The 21956-nt window shown below is 55.0% G+C and overlaps 1 protein-coding gene across 3 annotated transcripts in view; it reads right to left on the minus strand.

The window, feature by feature from the left end:
* Positions 1-21386, minus strand: part of ADRB2 (adrenoceptor beta 2) — a 67558-nt gene extending 46172 nt beyond the window's left edge. For all 3 annotated transcript variants that reach the window (XM_063349541.1, XM_063349542.1, XM_063349543.1), the window contains exon 1: positions 20001-21386. In XM_063349541.1, the coding sequence (XP_063205611.1) occupies positions 20001-21174 (1174 nt within the window). In that variant the 5' untranslated portion in view covers positions 21175-21386. The remainder of the gene's footprint in view (positions 1-20000) is intronic.
* Between the last annotated feature and the right edge of the window lie 570 nt (positions 21387-21956).

Below are 21956 nucleotides of genomic sequence, written 5' to 3' on the forward strand. Positions count from 1 at the left end.
ACGGCGCTGAAACCGGGCCTGAGGCAGCCGGGCCCCCACATGATGCTGTGTCCCACCTAAGAACACGCAGAAAGTCTTATTTCGAAGACCGAGCAGCATGTTATGCCCCTTGGACATTCTCCCCGTAGACTATTTCTGAACCGCCCACACGCATGGAATCAGTGCACAGCACCTATCGGCACTCCCTCTTCCCGTCCCCTCCTCACCTTACTTAATTTAATAAAGACCAAACCTATTTTTCACCTCACAAAAGAATAACCCGAGGGCAAGCACATTCATTTCACCCTGTGTATGCCGGAGTCACACAAACAATTTGAAGGAGAGTCCAAGTGGCAAACATCTGCAATCCTGGTTATATCATTGGTGTTTGGAGGACACCGCTCTTCGGAAGGTTGGCGGCTCTATCATCCCATTAAATTGGTGACAACCATATTAGAAATACATAACTGTGCGGGCAGGGAGAGAGATGGAGCCCTGGCCATCCTTTATTTCTATCACCTTGTGCAACAAATATCCAGTAACTGTTCCAAAAGCAGCTCTGGAGCTTAAGTCCCATTTTCAAAATTTCCTTGGGCAATTGTTCACTTGTAGATGAGCAGATGTTACGTGTTGAGAGTAAGTCTGATTCTTTTTCCCTTATCCTGCTCACCCACATCAAAACGCGGAGCCCAGAGGTTTGGTGCCAGGGCTGATAAATACTCCTAGGGATTTCACCGGGCTAAACCTGTGGGGAAAACGCTTGGCCTCAGCACAGCCCTGTTCACGCTACGCTTTGGTTTCCTTCATCAAAGCAAAGCGACAGCCGCCCGAGCAGCGGCTGGCACACCGGGATGGCAGGCCCAGGGCTGATGGTATCGCAGGCAGACACAACACCGCCCTGCAGCCAGCAGCCACCCAGCTCTGCAGCACAAACAGCACGAAGGCAACGGCCAGGGATCCATGGGTGGAGCGGGCATCGCGCCTGGGTAAACACAACGGCTGCAATAAAGCCTGTTTTCCCAGAGCCTGGCTTTGAGCTCGTCATTGCGCCGCGGCAGCCCTCAGGGGCTTCTCTGCTTCACTCTCTGGCAAGCACCTTCTTCAGCGAGTGAGCAAATGGCTGGCATCTGCCACGGGAGATATAAAAAGACATACTTCCCTGCAAGGTGGAGCTCGGCTTGTTGATGATCTCATGGTTGCAGTCACGGTGACCTGCTGCACTTGATGGATGCACCCCTTCCTCCAGTGCCCCTGCCCTTGCCCTCCTTCACCATCACCAGCAGCTACTTCTGTCTTCAGCCGAGTTTTCAGCCAGGGAGGCTGGGATCACCTAACCCGTCCTTTCCAGCGCAAATCTCAGTTGCACACAACACAAGAGCAAGACCTGTCCTCCTGGCCCCCAGAAAGGGGGCTGGAAGCGAGACAGCCCTTGCAGAAGTTGCCCAAAGGAGAGGAAAAGCCCAGCAAAACCTCTCCAGGAACACGCAGAAAGGGCAGGGGCAGAATGTGAAAGGGACACCGGGTTCTCATTTCAGTGATTTATTTACTGTAATTTCCCTGCTCTTTAGGAAGGGCCAAATCTTACCTCACAGCATCATGACCCTGCAGCAATCGCAGGCTGTGCTGTGAAGCCCAGCTGTAACCTGAACCTCCATTTAAAAATGGACGGTCCATCTGCAGGAGTGACAGCCCTGGTATTTAGCAGGGGTTCAAGCAGCTCATCGACAGCCCTCCGATGGTCCAACATGGAAGGGCTTTCCAGTTTATTATATTTTGAATCAGTCGCATGGTTATGACAGCGTTGAAATCTGAAGGCCCCCAACTTCTTGTTGGAGAGTGAGCAGCAATGTAATGTCTGACTCCTCCACATTTGACCTGGTGATACCAGGGCTCACCGCGATGGCCAGGGGACAGAGCAGCGTTCGGGATCACAGGAGTTCCCAACAGTGTGATAAAACGGCCAACAAAGAACCCGTGATGAGCAATGAAAGAGTAGTTTCTGTGGCACGGAAATCCATCCTGAGGGAGTCCGTGTGGAAATTGTACCTGAGCTTTTCATAAATTACTGGAAGTCAAATGTTAACAATTTCCATGTAAGGAAGATAAAAGGTGGAGCGGGTGAGACGCACACATACATTCAGCTCTATTATTCTCGCCTCAAAAACCAGTCCAGCCAGCCCTTTAATCGCTCATCTCCAAATTGCCTCTATTGTTAACAATAAAGTGCTGCTTGTTTGCATCGGCATCCTTTGTAGGAGCTGTGGATGGGGATGAGGATGCCTGCGGTGAGAGGCACGGCACCAGCAGGGGATGGGCAGCCCCTGCTGTCCTCCTGGAGCAGAGAGCTCAGGAAGAGGGGTCAAAACAGAATAACCGTGAGCAAAGGGGTAAAACAGAGGGGACACGGGCATTGGAAATCGTGTGTGCCCTCTGGGGTGTGCCAGGATCTTCTGTCCAGGGAAGAGGTGGGCACCCCATCATCCTGCACAGGGCAAACACAGCATGACAAACTTTCGGGTGACATCTGAGCACAATATACCCATCCCTGTGTTTACACGTTAGCGGAGGAATCCTCCAGAAACGCTCAAGATGACCTAAGAGGTCGAGTTTCTATTAGTCATTTACTTGTAACAAACAGTAACTGGAACTCCTGGCTAAAATCACTGGGGATTTCCTCAAGCAAAGCCATGGCTTCGACCTGGCTTTGCTGATGCTATAATTAGCACGTGTACAGAAAAGTACCCATTAGCATCCTCCGACTTCTCTGGCCCAATTCGCATTGATGTTTGTGATGCAATTGCCTCCTTAGCCTGGCTTCTATCACGACAGAGGAATGCGGCATCCCTGAATGAATCATGCAAGAGGCAGGAGTGGGGGGAAGAAAGTTCTCTGCAAACACAACCTTTTTTTGTCATCAGCTGAAGGAAGGAGATTCCGCGTGTACTTAGTGTTAATGACAACGGGAAGCTTTTGCAGGGGATGCAGTCACTTTTAGATTAGGCAGGAGGACTCAAGACGAACTGATAAACGTAACACAAAATGTCTTTCCGCTGCTACGAGGCAGGGGTTGCCCTCTTGGTGCAAAGGGTTATGTTGTGGTTATCCTTTGGTGAGCTAGCCCCGGTCTCGCCCTCTCGGTGGTGAGGCATGATGCCCCGCTGGCAGTTGTCTCACAGACAACCTCACGGTACAAAAGGGTTTAATTGTTAAGTGAAGCTGGATCAGGCTGAGGCTCAGATCCCGGCAGCGGAAGCCAAGAAATGACAATATCTGGCAGTTGTGAAGCACCTTCTCTCCAAACTCCCGGCCACCGCTTGCAGGGACGCTGCCCTTCCAGGCAGGCTCCATTTTGCAGGCGAGCGCCGAGGCACCGAGACGTGAGATGAGTCACGGCAGCGGAGTGCAGACCTCAGCGCTCTCGGTTTCTAATCTGGGTCCTGCATCGGAGATGTTTGTCACTGCGGAACAGGGTGATATTTCCATGCTGTATTTCTTTCTGCGGCTCAACAAGCGCCTCACATAAAAAGCTTTTGTGCTTCAGAGAGGATTGAGGTCTTGCGGAATTGCGCACAAAGCCTGAACAAACATTTCGGCACTACCGAGTCGCGTGTGTTTCAGTAACAGCGCGATCTCTACCCAGTGGCAACGTAACCCAGATTGCTTTTCAGGGATGGCTACAGACTCTGAAGACTGGGGGTATCTCCACGTTACTCCAAGGCTGCCTCGCACGGCAGGACACCTGGATCTGGACCACGGATAGGTTTACACCCCTAATATGGCCAGGGTCCTGCCCGGTCCCAGCCCTGCTGGGCTCCCACCGCCCGGCAGGAGGTCTGCCTGTCCCGGGGGCACGGTGCAGGGCCCCTCCGCACGTCCTCGGGGCTGCTCGTGGCAAAGCCATCTCAGCAAAGCGGCGTTGACGCTGGCCACGCAGCACGTCCTGCTGTCACCGCTGGCACTGGAAATAGCACGGCCGCAGCAAGGCAGGCCCGTTCGCCGCACTGACAAGCATGCGCGATGGGCACACCAGGAGAGGCGAGCTACGCTGACCTGTCCCTTCCAAACCACAGCTGCTGGCTGGCACGTCTTGCACTGTGGAGACACCCCAAGATAATAAATAAAACGCAAACTAAGAGCAGCAAGACTTCTGGGAGCGATGCTGATGCCAAAGCCCAAGCAGCATCCCCGGTGCCACCCAGGTACCCAATCCCTTCCCGCGGCTCGCCTCCCGGGAAAACCCCATCTCCCGACTCGCACCTCGCAGCTGCATCTCCCACGTATTGCCACGGCCATCGCCGCGCTGGGGCGGGGAGACGGCTGTCCTGATTTGCCTCCATACCTGTCCGACACGCTCACTGCAGAGGCACGCGTGCCTGGAGAACGACAAGAAACGCCAGCTCCGCACCCTCCCTAATTGCGCCTTGGCAGGCAGCAGAGCGGCCTCCGAGAAGGAAGCGAGCTTGCTGTTCGTTTCAGAGGAAATCATCGCTCTACACAAAGCTTCAACAACTCGGGAAGGAACCTGGGGGCTGAGAGGAAATCGTGAATTATTGCTTTATATAATCCCGCCTTGCACCAAGGATTGGGAGGGGACTTTCCAAACGCACGGGCTTGTCTTTGTGTCTTCTGCAAGGAAGAGGAGGAAAAAGACGCTTCAGGAAAGAGCCAGGTTGTAGGACTCAAATGCCCCAGCTCCAGAAGGGGAGGGATGGAAAATGAGGGAAATAAAGATGGTATACTAAGGTAGACAGTGTGTTTTGGAAATGGATACCAGGCTCTCTTCATCTGTTGTCCATCACTGGTTTTTCTCTGAGCACCTCTATCTACACAGGGAGGCTCCTAATATAAAACACATTAAAAAATGCTTTTTTTAAGACACCTTTTAATTCTTTCAGCACTCGGGGACATCGGAAGTTAAAAACCCCAGCTAATGCCAGCCAGGGAACAAGCAGGCGCTTCGCAAGCATGTCTGCCCCAATTTCCAAATCAAGACGCTGCTCTCCCCAGCTACGGCTTTTGTTCAGAAAGCAATGCATTTGGCAGGGACTCTTTTCTTGGCCATTTGATTTGTGGCGCTTTGGGCGGTGCTCACGAGCATTTCATCCCATCCGTATGAGCTCTTTCTTTAAAAAAATGCCACAATTTTCACCTGACTCCAGCAGGACTCCGCTGGGAAACTCTAATTGCCCTGTGCGGCGCAGCCCCCTCAGTCCGCCTGCCTGCCCAGCCCACCCCGTGAAACCCTTCTCTCCACCACCCCCCAGCCAAGGTGCTTTGCTGGGGGCTCCCCCAGCCCTGCCCCACCTCACCCTCTGACTGCTTCAGGGGCAAGCAGAAAGGCTACTCCGCTTGCCATGAAATAAACTCAGCCCTGGGGCTCCCGGGTGCTGAATGCTCCCTGTGAGCTTCGCTTCATCCCTCCACAGCATGCGGGGTGGTGTGGGTGCCATGGTGCCTGGCAGGAGTGCCTGACTCTGAAGCCTCCAGAGGTTTTTTGTCCCAGAGCTAAAGAGCTGCAGCAGGCTGCTGGAGACGGCTCTTTGCCCCGGCTGCATGGCTGAAACTGCGTCTCTCCCCTTTCCACCATCAGAGCACCTGCTTGGATCGAAGAAACGCCTTCCCGACACGTCGGGAGAGTTTGGAGAGGCATTTCACTAACAGCAAAGACCGCTTCTGTGCTCAGAGGGTTTACACTTGGATGCAGTGGGCAAAGCTCGTTGCCAGCACAAGGAGGGTAATGTGTTCTGGTCCACCAGCCACACAGGCTCCCACGTAGGCATCGTGTTGGCAAAACACAGCACCAATGCCAAGGCTTGCCTCTGCGCTCCCTGTTTGGTCCAGCAGCTGCCGGCTCCTGGATCCTCACCTCCAGCTCCACGGGAGCTCCAGGGCTGATCCCAGCAGAGCGAGAGGGATGTGCGGCTCTCTGCTCCCAGTCCGAGTCCTTGGCAGCCCCGCACTGCTCCAAGGAGATGGAGGGGAAAGTCTTTGCAGAGTTATCTCAGGACGGAGGAGAGGAGGGGATGAAAGATTTCCTTTCCAAGCTTCCATGGCAGGACAGGAAGGGCTGGTGGGCACGCAGGAGGGGTCACAGACAGGGATGCCAGAGGCGCAAATCCTGTGCAACAGGAGGGCAAGATACAAATACAGGCACCAAAGCACAAACAGGGACCTGCCGCAGGCACAGGGACGGTGCTGGCATCATGGCCCAGCTCTGGAGCTGGGGAATGCTGCAGGCTGCAGGGCAGAGCTGGAGTGCAGAGGCACAGCGACCGCGTTTGCACCTCACCACCCCCTCCAAGGAGACACAAGGCAAGGCAATGCCTGCACAGGATGATTTCATGTCAACTTTCCTAATTTGCCCGTTTGTTTAAGCCCAAAGCACAGAACTTCGTGCTGTTTGTGAGCTGTGACAGCGTACCCACGGCAGTAATTCACATGAAAGCCGCTGCAGTTACAATGACAGTGAGGTCCTGGATGCATCTGCAGTTATTTGGCTTTTATAGTCATCTTCCTCTCTCTCTACCACACACACCCACACGAACACACACAGCTTGTCCCAGTGCTCCAGCAGGGTTAGGTAACCCAAGGTCACCTTTAGGCCACCTCATGACTATCCTTGCGTTCGTGCTGGCCAGAAGGGGAGACGGGAGAGAAAAACGTTGTAAGCAAGACTGTAATAAGCAGCACAGAGCTGGGGCACCTCCATCCAAAAACAAGACGCAGAATCATAGAATCTTCATGGTTGGAAAGGACCTTTGAGATCATCGAGTCCAACCATACACACACAAAAAACAAACCAAAACAAAAAACCACAACACCTGACAAACAAACAATCTACAATCTCTGCCACTAGAGCATGCCCTGAAGTGCCAAATCTAGAGGTTGAGGACAGTCCCATCCTGCAGGTGACGCTGGAGCGAGGAGCACAGCACCAGGGACATCCCTGCTCCCGCTCCTGCTCCGCTCCCATGGCGAGGGGGCACCGCCACGGAGCGGGACCGCCCTGCAGTGCCCATCAGTCAACATGTGGCACTTTTCCTACACTGCAGGAAAATAAACACTAAAGACAGAAGCAATCCAGCTGTTCATGGAGCACCTCAGGTTTGCAGTTGGAGTTCCCCCCCCATGACAAAATCCCTGGCTTTTCTTCCCACTCCAGCAGACACAAAGGAGCCATAAAGTTGCTGTAATGAGCCTGCTGAAAGTTTTGGCTGGCAGGGGAGAATACCTGAGCAGCACAGCACGGGTGTGACATGCTCTGTGCCTTCTCCAGTGTCAGGCCAGGATGGGACGTGACTAGGGACTGGCTTCATACTGCTGTCTTGTGACCCCTGGCCCTGAGACTGGCCGAGTGAAAAGGTGACATCCATGTTGGACACTCAGCGCCAGGATTTGTTGGATTTTCCTGGACAGGAGGACCAGTTGTCTCTTTTCACTCATTTCCAGGGGAAATCCCCTCCGTATCCCTTCATTAGGTCTGAATGCCCTCTCCCAGATGATTTACTCATCAGCAGGCACAGGGCTCTGCTCACGAGCATAATTTGAACACCTAACTTGGACCACTTAAATCCTTACTTGCAGTTGGCAGATGCAGAGAGCTTCTCCTTGCATACCTGCTGTTTGCAATCAGCCAGCTCTTCTTCAGCATCTACCGGCCCCAGGAGAAACCAAACCCAGCAGAAGGCATTGACGGCGAGGGAAAGGAGAGTCCGCCGAGCAGCCAGCCTTCCCTCCGAAGTGCTCAGCTGCGGCATGTTCAAACAACACCTCCCTTTACCTCTCACTAGCCTTCTCGGTGAATTGGGTCCTTGTTCTGCCTTGGATGGAAAATTTCCAGCTCCAGTTTGTCACCGGTTACCCAGCATGGACCCACTGCATGGCTACCTAGATCAGGCCAGTGAGGTCTGAAGCTACCTGGCACCGTGTGCTCTCACTGTGCTCATCGCTCGGGTGATTTGGGTTTAAATATCACCCCGCTGCCCTGTGCCAAGCCCTGCCCCACCACCTGCCCAGGTCATCTTCCCAAGGTGCTGGCTTGCAGGGCCAGGGCTTCCAGCACAGGCTTTATCAGGCAAGAGGGAGGAGTAATGATTTGAGACAAAAAATATTATTTGATGCTATTTACAGGTAAAAGCAGAATCGTTTTGTTTGGTTGAGGTTATTTTTCCCCCTCCTCTTCCTGAAACTGGAACCCCGCTGCAGAAGGTGGCATGGCGCAAGGCGGAGGAGACTGTCTTTAAAAATAAAACAACACTCACCTTCCCTGCTCTGGGTGCATAAATTGTGCTGGCCACTTGCCTTGGACAACTCCCCCGACGCTAGGAACATGCTCTGCATGCATTGCCTCCCTAATGGCCGTCCTCTCTCACCCGCGGTTCCCTAGCAATTCTGTATCACGGAGAAACCATCCCCTCTCCCTTCGTCCCGTCATCTTCCTCCTGACAGGTCTGCTAAATCAAACTCATACTGGCTGAAAGCAGACAAGGAGCTACTAACGTAGGAGGGAAGAGGCACCAGTCAGACTGCCTGCACTGAAATGCCGATCCTGCTGTCATCGCATTTTCCAGCCCTGTTTCTTCTCCTCCTGCAATCCCTTTCCAGCTTCTCCCTCCTCTTCCTCACAGGATCCAGCCTCTTGCTACCTACATTGAGTTTCCTGCTGGTGCTTGAGTCATCGTCCCTTCTAGAACTGATTTCTCATCTTCATTTCTTTCTTCATCATCATTACACTCTCCTTGGGCTACATTTCGTTTTGCCCCAGTTCTTTGGTTGCCTTCATCTGTCCCTTCAACCATTCTCCTTTGAGTCCTTCTCTTTCTCTCTGTTTTTCATCACCAGTCTGTACTGTATTTATGACTGTACTTATGGCAGAGTTGATGGAAGCCTCCTTACAGACACAGACCCTCAGTAAGCTGCAGTTGTCCAAACCTATGCTAAAAAAGTTGGCACGGTCCAGTTTTATCATTATCTTTCCCCTTCTGAGTTTTGCATGTTCAAGGGAATTCTTAGGCAGAGAGAGAAAACATCCCTGAAATCACTCTGACTTTGCTGTAAGCCTTTGGCTTTGCAAATCATATCAGAAAGGAAAATCCCCAAAGCTCTGCCATCTGACTGTGGCAAACTGAAATCCTACCCTGCAGCCAAACGAGTGAGTCCAAGTGCTGCTGAGCAGCGGCTTGTCCCCGGCACGGAAGGTTGGAGCCAGCCCAACCCGAGACCAAACCCGAGGAGATGCAATGCCAGCACCCCCTCCTGGGGTCCCTTTAAGGTTTGGAGGGGACACTGGTAGGGACACCCCGTTGTGCCCCCAGCCAGCAGAGCCCTACGCTTCGCTTCAGACCGACAACCGATTTCCCCCCTCTCCAACTCATTTCTGTCCCTCCTGGCCAATATCCACAAGCCATGCCTAGAAATCACAGCCCCCCGGCCCTGGCCCTGCTGCCACCGGCTCTGCTCGGAGGCTGATCACGGAGGCTGATCGCCCCACAGCGCTGCGCCCTGACCTTTCCTTTCTGGGAACAGCAGGCACCTCCCGTCTCCCATCACTTGACTCTCCCCTGTCACCAAGTGAGAGGCAGCCTGGCACCCTGTCCGGCACCCTGTCCCTCTCCCTGCCCCCTCCTGCCCCTGCCGGCCCGGCAGCTGGGGTGTCATCACCTCCCCCGCCAGGGAGAGATGCCCCCAACTGTCCCTAACAGTCTGATGGCCACTGTCAGCTGGGCCCCCGCGAAGGAGGGGCTGGGCCTGCAGGAGGGACAGCCTGCACATCGCTCCGCTGCCGGGGACAGGGAGATGTTGGTTCAGGGCTGGATGACTCTCCTGGAGGGGTTTCCACGCTATAAATAGGTACCCTGAGGATTCCCTTTTAAGAAGGGTCTTTCTCTGCAGCAGGGAGCCCCGGCGGGATGGGGAACCACACAGCCAGCTTTTAAATGAGCTGAACAAATCATGCTATGCAGTTACTGAGGAATGGCCTTCTTTCTCTGAGTCACAAAATGCATTTCTGTGGTTTTGCTCCTCCTTTTTCCTCCCATGCGTCTCCCCCCTGCAGCTCCCCTTTGCCTCAGCTGCTGTGCTGAAGTGATATGCATTAACTCCGATAGCTGTGGATTGTGCCCCCGGCTAAGTGCCCTCCCCGCTTCCATGCCTATAACTGTATATACTTGTACTCTGTATCTCTGTATTTGTATCTCAGCTGGAGACAGCAGGATCTCCAGGTTTGGGTGGGACTTGCCTTCATTGCCTCTCCACGGCCACCACTGCTACTCAGGGCCCCGTCTCCCACGGCAGGGAACGTGCCAGCATCTCCCTGGTGCAAAACTCTGGCGAGTTCACAAATGGCTCCACTTTCACAAAGCTGAAAAGAGGACAACCTGTGCTTGCCAGGAGAAGGCAAGGGGAGAGGTGCCTCTGAGCCAGAGCACTTCAAAGGGCTGGTCCTGGTGAAAGGCAGGTCCCTACCAGCACTCATTGCAACCCAAAGCAAAATGCCATTCATGGTGAGACACTGCGCTGACGTCTGTGCTAGAAAAGTTGTTGTGCTGAGTACCACCTACCCTTCCAGCCCAACTATGAAAGCATCTCTCCTTCCCTCCCACCTTCCACGCCAAAGTTCTTTGTAATCAGACACGGACCCTCCTACAAGCCAGCTTTCAAGATCATGCAGAGTGTTGACTGTCACGACGGATTTCACGAGTTACCTTCCAGCTCACACCACTGCATCTGGCACCGCAGTCCAGCCCAGGAACAGAGTAACACACATCCCAGTGGAAAATCTGTGACCTGGTGGTTTACAGCAAACACATCTTTCATATATGGCAAGCTGGGTGGAAAGAGGTCCTGCTTGAAGGGGGCTAACGTACACAGAGCCTAGCAAGGCACCCGGGAAGGCGCAGGGGGCAGGAAAGGCATCTCAAGAGCCCAACACAGCAAATCCCGCTGGGAGACCACCCTAAAACCCAGCCTAGAAAGTCAACATCTCTCCGTATCGAATTGCTGGGCTGCTGTGAGGGTGTTTCTCATCTGAGCACGAGGGAACGGCTTCTTTCCCCTCTTCTTTAGTTACAAAGCTGTTCGTACATCCCTTCACACTCAGCAGCTCTGCACTCCGGGTTTTGAGCCTAACTTGTCTCTATAAAGAAGGCGCCATGCTCAGCCAGGCTGGCGCTCAGGCAGAGCAGCACAGTAGTGTCTGCCTTGCAACGGGGTGTCACAAGAGACCTGCAGCCAAGGCTGGTACGGATCTATCTGTCTCAGCATCGTTCTCTTGTGCGAGGCTGGCCACCGCGCTGACACGCTTCCTCTCTGAAACCACCAACAGCAACATCTTCTTATTTCGGTGAGACGCAGACCTCAGCTGAGGTCCCGAGCAGAGGGCCTCTGGGAATTCCACAGAATTTTCCAAATTGTGGAAAAAATTCTCCAATTTGCTGTCCACACGCTGCAGCCCATGGGACCTCCATCCAGCTGCCACTGAGGAGTGTAACGTGCCGACAGGCGCCCGTCGCGGCAGGCACCATTCGCTCCAATGCCAGTGGGCTTGCGAGGCAGGCAGAGCAGTGCGGCTTTGGGGGCAGTAAGGAATGTTTTCGGCAGCGTGGCTCTTGCTCGGGCTGATGCCTGCGAAATAGCAAGATGAGGGCAGTCCCCACCCAGGGATGAACAAGCATTTCCTTCAGCCAGAGAGAAAAAAAGATTAAGGAAGGATTTTTCACACTCGCATACACTTAAGAGGAGAAAATATTTACATGAGGGAGAAAGGACTTGGCAGGGGCTTCCCAGAGGCCGTTTGTTGTTTATGCATTTCTCAGGACTGGGCTGAGGCTGCGGAGCTCAGCAGTGGAGCCTGAACCCCCCCCCCCGGCCCAAGCCACCGAGGAGGTGGTGCGAGTGGGGAGCTGCGTTCAGACCGTCTCTAGGGCTGGTGAGATCCGCTCTTCTTTGCTCCCATTGCCTACGCCTGCAATGAAGTCACGTCTGTGAGACTGCAGGTAGCTCTGGCAGCGGCCGCTGTGGTTTCCTAATGCCTTTCCTTTGGCATCACTGGAGGACCAGAGCCAAGAGGGGCTGCTGGGAGCCTCAGGGCAATCACCAAAGGTGCTGTGAAGCACGCTCTGGGCTCTAAGCGCCTCTTAAGATCAAGCACCTTTCCGTAAGATGGGATATTAAACACCCTCCAGTCTAAACATCCTGTTTCAACAGGGCCGGGGGGAGCTGGACGGCAGCTGAGGCTGTCCCCTGCAAGATGCGGATGGTCTGACTCCGATTCCCTCTTCAGGACCCCTGCAATCAGCAACAGCTTGTGTTTCTAGCTGGGGCTCTCTATCCCTTGAAAGCACAAAGTCACAAACCCATAAATTATTATAATTTGGGCATCTGCCATGTTTTGGAAGTGCCTGGTGCAATCCCTCCCTGTCCAAGCTGCACGACGACTCCCCGCTGTTGCTTCTGGAAAGCAGAAGCCTCAAAACGTGCAGGGCACACGCTGGCCTCTGCTGCCAAGACTTTCATCATGGTCTTAAGTGGCACAAAGAACACAAAATACTTGTCATTGCAACATGCTGGGCTGGGATCCTGCTTTACATTAACCATGCTCTTTCTCCACCCCCACCCGAAGCAATAAGAGCACCAGGACAACAGGGCTAGGCAACAGGTAACAGAGAGACTAGGATACTTTTCCAAAGACACTCCCCCGGAAGCTTTTCCAATCTTAATTAGAAGATCAAGAAATCTGGGGCAGACAGAAGTGACCTACCACATTGTGCGCCTGTCACCCCTGTTACTTCAGGGCAATTTCCCATCACCGTTATCGCTTCCAGCCCAAGCTCCAAACTGGCAGGGCTGGAGGAGCTGCAGCGAGGCATTGGCCCTGTGCGGAGCCAGGAGCCCTGCTGAGGTGTGTGGTGCCCGTCCCCGGCGAGGGCAGACCTGGCCCGAGCAGGAGAGAGGGAGCAGAGCCACCATTCATCCTGCTGCGATGCCAGCGGGGGGGTTGCTTCTGGGACGGAGCGGGAGCAGAGGCACACCGGGCTTTATGGACAAGCCCTGCGTACATTTTGCAGTGTTTCACCTTTCCCATCCCAACAGTCTCTGCACTCTCCATCTGTGTTTCCTTCCCAGTCCCGGGGAAGGCTGGCACTGGTGATCAGCAACAGAGGATTAAAGCCCCCAGCTGTACTGGTCCGTGCTTCTGCAGCAGCCCTGCTCTGCCACAGGGGCACAGGAGCCACACAAGACTGCCAGTGTTTCAAGTCCAAACAGGCAGAAGAGCAGGTGGATTTTTAAAAACCGCTTTGCCTGCGAACCCTGACATAAGAGGTGGAAAAACAGAGAAGCCCTTTTACAGCAAGATGCTGAGCATCTCCAACTTCCTCACCCTTTCCAGGGCTCAATGCACTGCATAAACTAATAAAATCCTTATCCACTCGAGGAGGCTGCGTGTGCCTCCCCGCCAGCACCGGGCTATTCAGGCGCTGGTTTGTTTTAATGAGCCCTGAAGGATTCACTGGAAGAGTCTTGGAGAGTATGGGGGAAATAGAGCCAGCAAAACAGCTTTAAGCAAGGACACTTGACTACAAGCATACCATAAATACTCTTTATTTAAACACAATCAATCAATAGGACCTGCAATAAATACTCAAACTTTTGAACATACAGATCTTCACCTACGATCTACCTAGCACAACAAAATACCTTTACATTTCCTTGTTTATATACAATCTATATATCATTGTATATAGATAATGGAGATATACGCACACACAGAAACATACATATATTTAAATATATGTGCACTTGTGCAAAAATGACCTTACCAAGAACAGTAAACAAGTAAATATTTCCCAATCCACTCTTGCTGGCACTGGCAATATTGCACCGAAATTCAGTTGTATGGTCCTGCCATTGGGAGGATAAGAAAACAGGAGAAAACCTGAAATTGCATGCATGGAAAAGCAGCAAATCCACTTTTTTTTCATGATAAAGAATGTTTGTAGAGGCTCGACACCCCCTGAAATACTCTGCTTGATTCATCGCCCTTACACACAACAATTCCAGCAGGTACCCACTGCCAAATCCAGGTGAATCAGGATCGTATCCCACCCTTACAACACATACCAGGAGGGATGACCTCCTCCCAAGTTCTGTGTAAACTCCAGTTTTGAGGGTGCACTGCTCTGTCTGGACCCAGGCTGTGTCACCAAGACCCCAGGGGAGCATCTGCGCTCCCAACCGAGCTGGCTGTACTTTGTTTTGTGGCAGGCAAACACGAGCCTCCATCCTTCTGCCCAGGGTGCAAGAGGGAGCGGTTGTGCCACAGGGTCTGCCCGTGCCACCAGCTGCAGCTCGGGCCCTTGAGGAACAGCTGTAGAGCATCTCCCAAGAGGCAGCCCAACTCTGTAATACGACAAAAAGCACCTACAGGTCCCCACAGGTGCCCTGTGCGGCTGGTCACCCCGCAGGAATGTCTCTGATAAGAGGGTGTAGCTACCCCAGCTGCCAAATGACGGTGTTCTCACAGCCTGGGATGTGTGTTCATTGCAAAATGTTCTCTTTGCCCCTAGGAAGAAAGGTTAGGGCTGATGTTCGCTTTCAAAACAGCTCCAATAAAAGAATAACAAGGGGAAGAAGTGCTCGGGCTGCTGGGTTCAAGTCTCAGAAAGAGCCAAGCTTTCACATCAAAAGAGACTGTGTTGCACTGGGAGGAGACACCAAAGCGTGGCTGCGGTCCTACTCGTGGACCTGAGAAACCAAGCACAAGTGTAAAAACAGCGAGGTAAGGGACCTTAATCCTTGCAAAACACTAGCCTTGGGGAGCCGGGGGTCACACCACCTCTCTGCTGAGAGCAACATGCAAGACCAGGGTGGCTTTTCAAAACAGCCCTTGCTCCTCTGAACCTGAAGGAGCACCCTGGGTACCGTGCACACTGCAAACCTGAAGTGCAGGCACCGATACTGTCTTACAAGTTAGCAAAAGGCATGGGTCAGCCGAGGTACGAGGTGCTTCACTGGGGCTGGATGCTTCTGTAAAGACAGCTGGGGGGGGGGGGAAGACTGGGGCGATGCTGGTGAGCAGACCAGCAGGCACCTTTCCTGGCTCCCCCTTTCCATCCTCCCTGCCCAGGGACACAGCCAGGCACTGCCACGCTCGCTCAGGAAACCTTTGCTTCCCCGCCGCTTTTAGAAGGATGGCGCTTTCTGTCTGCTGACAGAGAACAAAGAATGGAACGTGCAAGATAGGACACCCTCCCTCCTGCCAGGCTCCTAAACCCACCTCCTTGGGAAATGGATTCATCACACCAGTGGAAGCAAACACTCAGAGGCAGAGGACTGGCAAAGGGAGGGGGACAGAAACCCTTCCTTTAGCCAGTGCCGGTGCTTGAGACTGCTGGCAGCAGGACCATCGTAATAGCAGAAGGGCACAAGATGCTGGGAGACAGATTGCAGCCTGCTGTTTACTCCTAGCCCTCCCCTCTACGGCAAAAACATGTCCCTTATGGTAAATAAATACATAAATAAGCCCTTTGAAAAGCCCAGCGGCTGTGACGTGGGAGAGCTGAAGAGCACGTTGTGTGCCTGCTCGCACATCCGCTCGCTCTCCGGAGGAGCTGGGCTCTCCTTTCTGCACTACTAATCCCTGGACTATTTTCAAGCATTTGGGTGCATTTGGTAACTTAAGTCTCTTCCCTCCCTCTCTGCCGTACCCGCTGCCTCGGCAGTGTCCTTGGGCCGGGGTCCCACCTTCCCCTGAACCACAGGGGAGGCCACCAGGCGTGGACTGGGCTCCACAGGTGAGGCCAAGCCCACCCCGACACCCCACACCAAGGCGATATGCACTGACAGGCGACGCTGCGCATTAGGAATTGCCAAAGAACTGGGGATATGAGGCGCTTTGGGAACAGCCAGTCCTCAAGAGATGCTCGGGTCGAGCTCCCAGTGGGGATCTGCACCTAGACCCGGTCCCCTCCACCAGCTCCCCTTGCACTTCCACACCTCCCCGGTGCCGGAGCAAGCAGCAGGTTATATTTCAAGGCCTGAGCTTCCCAGAAAGCAAAAGCTCTCCAGGAATGCTCCCAAGAGGCAAAGGACTGACATAACTCAGCAGCTCTCCATACCCTGCCCGTTTTGGAGGACAAAGCAAAGACAGCCCCTGATGTGGAAACTACAGCTGCCCAAATCACAAGCAGGACCTACGGCGAGGGCAGTATTTTGTAACAACACAAAAGCTGCGTTTGTGACGCTCACCTTGACTAAGACTTCAAAACCAATAACAATCTGTTTGGCCACAGAGGCTAAAAGCAGTGAATGTACCACAAAGCTCCCGTCAGCTGTACCCACTGACACCGGGGGGTGGACGGTGTCCCACCCGTGCTCTATCCGTCTTTGTGGCAGTGGCGTAAGGTACAAACCAGCAGCACAGAAGGTACCCTGCTCTGTTTGCAATAGGAATTTGGTATTTTGTCACAGTGATTCTCCTCAAATGAAGTCACAGCTGTGTGTTTGATCAGATATATTTAACCTGAGCCAACTCTCTGCTTAGTGTTAAAATCCGAAGTACCCCAAAATCAATTTAAGCAGCTAGTATCCTGACTTCAGTGCTCCATTTTTTAATGCCTAGCATGTACCTATAAAACTATCTTTTTTTATTAAAAAAATATTCTAACAAGCCAGAGGATTCCTTTACGTAACTTTTCTTTTTCAACCACAGAACAGGGAAGGTTTGTCAGGTTCAGCTTTGGTGATGCCATATTTTTTTCCTCCAATATTTCTCTCTTTCGATTCCAGCTGCTCCCCAGAACTGCACAGCTCCTATTCACCAGTTTTACTAACGTTGCCTTAGAGGAAAGAAACAAGTTCTTCAACACTCAGACTTCGTTGCAAGCCCGAGGTTTCCTAAAACTGTAGCTGAGCATGGGAGTACCGAGGTCAACTGCCCAGTGCAAACAGCCCCATGTCCCCCATCCCTTCCACGTGCACTCTGGATGCTGTAGTGGTTCTGCAATTAGCCACTTGCTCGTCTCTCAGCTTTGGCTACATACAGCCACAACGCCTGAAGTATGAGCAGAGCCAGCCAAACAGATAGAGCAATTATTTGGACAACAAATTCCTGGTCCACAACATGTGCTACCGAAATGCAAATAATTAATAACAGTAAAAACACAAACAGCAACTGAAATGTGGACACTGGATTTCTTGGCGCCGGAGGCTCCTGCCCCAAAGCCAGTAGGAGTTTGGCTGCTGAGGCTGCCAGAGGCTGGTCTGACCCCCATCAGGAGGGACATCACTGTGGGACACCTCCTCCCGCTGTGCCCTTGCTACCCGCTAACCTACGCTGCCCCCAGGCATTGCAAAATGCAGCAAGTGGCTGGCAAGATCAAAAACACAGGAGATAAAACAACACAGGAGATATCGATCACTAAAATCAAGAGGTTAATTTTTACTTCCCCCTGAATGCTCCATAATAATCTTGCTTCGCACTGAGCTAAAGTGCATCTCTAGCCCCCAGTGCGTACCTACACAGACTCCGCAGCATGCCACCCTCTCGCATTTCAATCCTGGTACAGTACGAAGCAAACAGCACCTGACTGCTGGTCCCAGTCCTGCGCTGGGTCTCCCCCTGCTCCGACAGCCTGTTAATGTTTATCTGGGGAGCAAATGTTTTTGCTGACCTGGAGCCTCACACACCTCATGCCATCACACCTCTCCTTTGCTCAAGCGGCTCATGCTCAAAGGACTTGAGGCGCTGCTGGCAGCCCCACCGAGGCAGCGGGTGAGGGCAGCGAGAGGCACAGGCATGGCAGCAGACAGCCAGAGGCAGGAGGGAAGGGCTCTCGGGCACATTCCCTGCCTCTGCTGTAGTGCTGAGCTGGAAAGGCTGCAAGAGGAGCTGAGCCAGCACCCGTGACAGGGCTAGAGGAGCAGAGAGCTTTTACAGCTGTCCCTCCTTCCCAGCACCCTTTCCAAGCAGGATCAGGACCGCTTTGGGAAAGAAAGGAGCACTAGGATTTTCCAGACCCCAGCCAACAAGAGCCAGGTTGGGCTTTACCATGCGGAGTATGAGAGCTCAAGGAGAAGTTGGTCACTGCCCTGCACCTTGCAACAGCCGCAGCAGAGGCCAGCAGCAATCCGCCCCCCCGCCCCCCAGTGCCATTCCAGGGGGGGGGATTCCCCTCCAGTTCTCCCTGGGGCTGCCCCGTTCGGCAGCAGCGCTTGGGGCAAGTCCTTCTCAGAGCACACAAGAGAGCCAGGGCCGCACGGGGACCGCACATAGGTGTCGGCAGCCAGAAACTGTGCTCCATTCCCCCTCCCAGCCCCCGACCTCCTTCCAGCTCTGCCCCAAAGCTCCTCTGCCGCCTGCAGCGGCGGGCACCAGCCCCAGGGGACTCAGCTCCAGGTCACCCCCCGCCCAGCTGGTCACCCCACCGATCCCCAAAGCCAGCTCTGCCGGGCACCCACCGATCCCCAAACTGACCACAACACGTCCCCAGGAGGGGAGATGAGCCCGAGCATCTCCCCACGGGACACCAGGGCCCCACGGACTGCCGGTAGGTCCCGTCAGCCACCGTTCCCCCGCACCTCTCCCGAGCGTTCCTGAAAAACCCCCGCACTTGGATCATCCTCCCGCCCCTCGGGTCCAGCCTTTCACACAGCAGCCGCAGGTGAAAGCAATGCGGGGGGGCGCTCCATTTCCCACCCCGACTGCTGATCTTCCCCAGCTGGGAACTTTCCGAGAGCAAGCCCTCGGCAGCAGTGCCACCCCTGTCGCTGTCGCTGTCGCCGTCCCCGTCCCGTGGCGTCCCGCAGCCCACACCTGCCCGCCCGTGTCTGCCGCCCCCCTGACAGCCCTGCGCGCCCGCCGCCAACTCTTCCAGCCCGGGAACGAAATGCAAAGCCTGCAACAAGCCGAAAAAAAAAAAAAAACAAAAAACCAAAAACCCCTCAACAAACAAACCAACCAACCTCCAGCCGTCCCGCGGCCAGAGCCGTGCTTCCAGCCTGCCACAGAAAATAAAACATCCCCTCCCTCCCCACCTCCTCGGGCTCGCGGTCATTTGAGACTTGAAGTTAATTAAACAAACCGGGCAGTTTAAAAGCTTTGGTTGGAGCCTCAACAAGAGGACGGGCTGTGGTTGTAGCAGCATTTCACCCAACTTCCCAGCACCACATTCCTGAGTCCCACAGTCACAGTCTCACATTCTGGGCAAACAGTCGATTTATTTCTATTATTATTATATTATTATTTCAGCAGAAAGTCCTATAGCATTTGGCAAAAAAAAAAAAAAAAAACCAACAAAACCCAAAAAAACAACATTCGCTGTTTCTGGGCGTTGTTTAAACCGTCCCAGTGCCTGCACCAGCCGCCGATCCGACACAGCCCTGCCGAGCCGCGCTCCTAGCCCCCCTCCCCGGGGATATTGTCGCAGGGTGCCATCTCCGCACAAGTCCCCAGGGCTGCACAACCCTGTCACCGCCGCCCGAGGCTGCCCTCCTGGCCGGGGAGGGGTCCCACGGCCAGCGGCTCGGTGATGAGCAGGGACCCGGGCAGACGGGCGGCTCCGCGGGCGGTGCTGCCGGCGGAGGTGGCGGGGGGGGGGGCTGCAGCCCCGGCCCCCCTCCCGCCGCCCCGGTACGGTCATGAGGTAGTTGAACACTGGCCGCGGCCAGGCAGTTCCTCTAGGGACGAGATTTCTGCACAGCCTTAAATTCCGCCCCCCCTCCACCCCCCTGGCTCGAAGGACCCACGGCCGTGCCCCTAAACGGGCCGACTGCAAGGAGCCCGCCCGACCCTGCCCGCGGCAACCCCCCACCTGCACCTGTTTGCAGAAGGTTTGCCGAGTTTTGGGGTTTCTTGCAGCCATTAGATTTTAGGTGCGCTCTAGAGGAGGATTATTATTATCATCATCATTATTATTATTATTAATATGGGTTTTGTTTTTCCTTAGATAAAGGCTCCTCCTTATAACCGATGTGTGCCACGCCAGAGCCCCTCGCGTCTCGAAGCTACCCGCTAGGCACAGTACCTTTGCAGTGCAAAAAGTCCTCGGGGTGAGGGAAGGAGCCCTCTTCGCAGAGCAACTCGCAGGTTTTATCCGATGCCAGGGGGTAGCCGTTGTGCTCCTCGTTGTAGTCGCTCTTGCCGTTGCTGTTTGAGTAGCCGTTGGCATACATCTTCAGGGCGGACCTGCGGAGGCACAGGAGCTCCTGGAAGGCATACCTGAAGTCCGGGCTCCGGCAGTAGATCAAAGGGTTGAAGGCAGAGTTGACATAGCCCAGCCAGTTCAAGAGGATGTACACGTACTTGGGTATGATGTCGTCCTGGATGACATGCACGATGTTGACGATGAAGAAGGGCAGCCAGCACAGCGTGAAGGTGCCCATGATGATGCCCAGGGTCTTGAGGGCCTTGTGCTCCTTCAAGAAGAACTTGGAGGAACGGCGGTGCCCAGCTCCCCCTTTCTGCTCCAGCTCCTTGTTCTGGGTGTGAAACCTCCCCTCGCTCCTGTCTATCTTCTGCAACTGCTTCTTGGCCACCTGGAAGACCCTGGCGTACACAAACACCATGACCACGAGTGGAAGGTAGAAGGAGATGATGGAGGAGGCAATGGCGTAGGCTTGGTTGGTGAAGAAATCACAACATGTGTCCTTCTCGTAGCACAGGATGGCCTCCTCACGGTCTGCCCGGTACCAGTGCATTTGTATGGGCAAGAAGGAGGTGAGGGCTGAGACCACCCACACCACGAGGATTACCACACGTGCTTTGCTTTTGGTCAGCAGGCTCTGGTACTTGAAAGGGGAGGTGATGGCAAAGTACCGGTCCACGGCAATGACGCAGAGGGTCTCGATGCTGGCCGTGACGCAGAGCACGTCCAAGGAGGTCCAGAACTCACACCAGAAGTTCCCAAACTTCCACATTTCCATAATGATGTGGCTGGCGCCGAAGGGCACCACGGCCAGCCCCATCACCAGGTCAGCGCAGGCCAGCGAGGTGATGAAGTAGTTGGTGACAGTCTGCAGGCGCTGGAACCGGGCGATGGCAGTGATCACCAGCACGTTGCCGAAGACGATGGCCAGCACGATCACCGACATGAGGATCCCCATGCCCACCATCCACACGTCCCGCGACACCGTGGGGTCGGCGGCGCTCTGGTTGGCGCTCACGTTGCCGCCGGGCAGCTCGGTGCCTGCCACCCCCATGGCCCCCCGCTTCCCTCCCCTCCCCTCCAGCAGCCCCCCGGGCGGGCGGCGGGGGCTTGCTTTTGCCTAGGGCTCCTCGGCGGCAGCGCTGCACCGGGAGCCGCGCATACGGGACGGCAGGTGCGGGGCGGGCTGGGCGCGGGGGGGCTCACGCTGGACGTGCCCGGGAGCGCTCCGCACCTCGTCGTTCCGCGCCGCTCCCGTCCCGTCCCGTCCCGTCCCGTCCCGCGCGCGGCGGCCGCGCGCCCGCCCGACTGCCCCCAGCCCGTTAGGCGCCGCCGAGCTTATAGCGACACCCGCCGTGACATCAGCCCCACACAGCCAATGGCAGCCCGCGCCGCGCCCCGCGCCCCGCGCGCACCTCGCACCCCCCCACAGCCCCCCCGCACCAACACACACACACACACACACACACACACACACACACACACACACCGGCCGCCTGCCCCACGCGTGTCCCCGCCCGCGCGCTCTCCACGGCCACGCGTGGTCCCCCCCCCGGGGTGTCCCCACGCCGCGGTGTCCCCACGCTCCCCGCATACTCCACGCTTAATTCCCCCCCCCCCTCCCTCCGCGGTGTCGCCCTCCCCCGCCCACGCGTGTCTCCACCCCAGGGTGTCCCCCTGGTTTCCACCCCACCTGTGCCCCCAGGCCCTGCCCCGCGGTGTCCCCGCGCCTTCCGCACGCGCTCCCTGCCTCAGGGGGTGTCCCTGCAGCCCCTGCCCCCCGGGGGTTGTCCCCACCCCCCCCACACACGCACCCCTGTGTGCTCCCTGCCCCGG

Source organism: Chroicocephalus ridibundus, chromosome 11, assembly GCF_963924245.1.
Source record: "Chroicocephalus ridibundus chromosome 11, bChrRid1.1, whole genome shotgun sequence".
Taxonomy (NCBI): domain Eukaryota; kingdom Metazoa; phylum Chordata; class Aves; order Charadriiformes; family Laridae; genus Chroicocephalus; species Chroicocephalus ridibundus.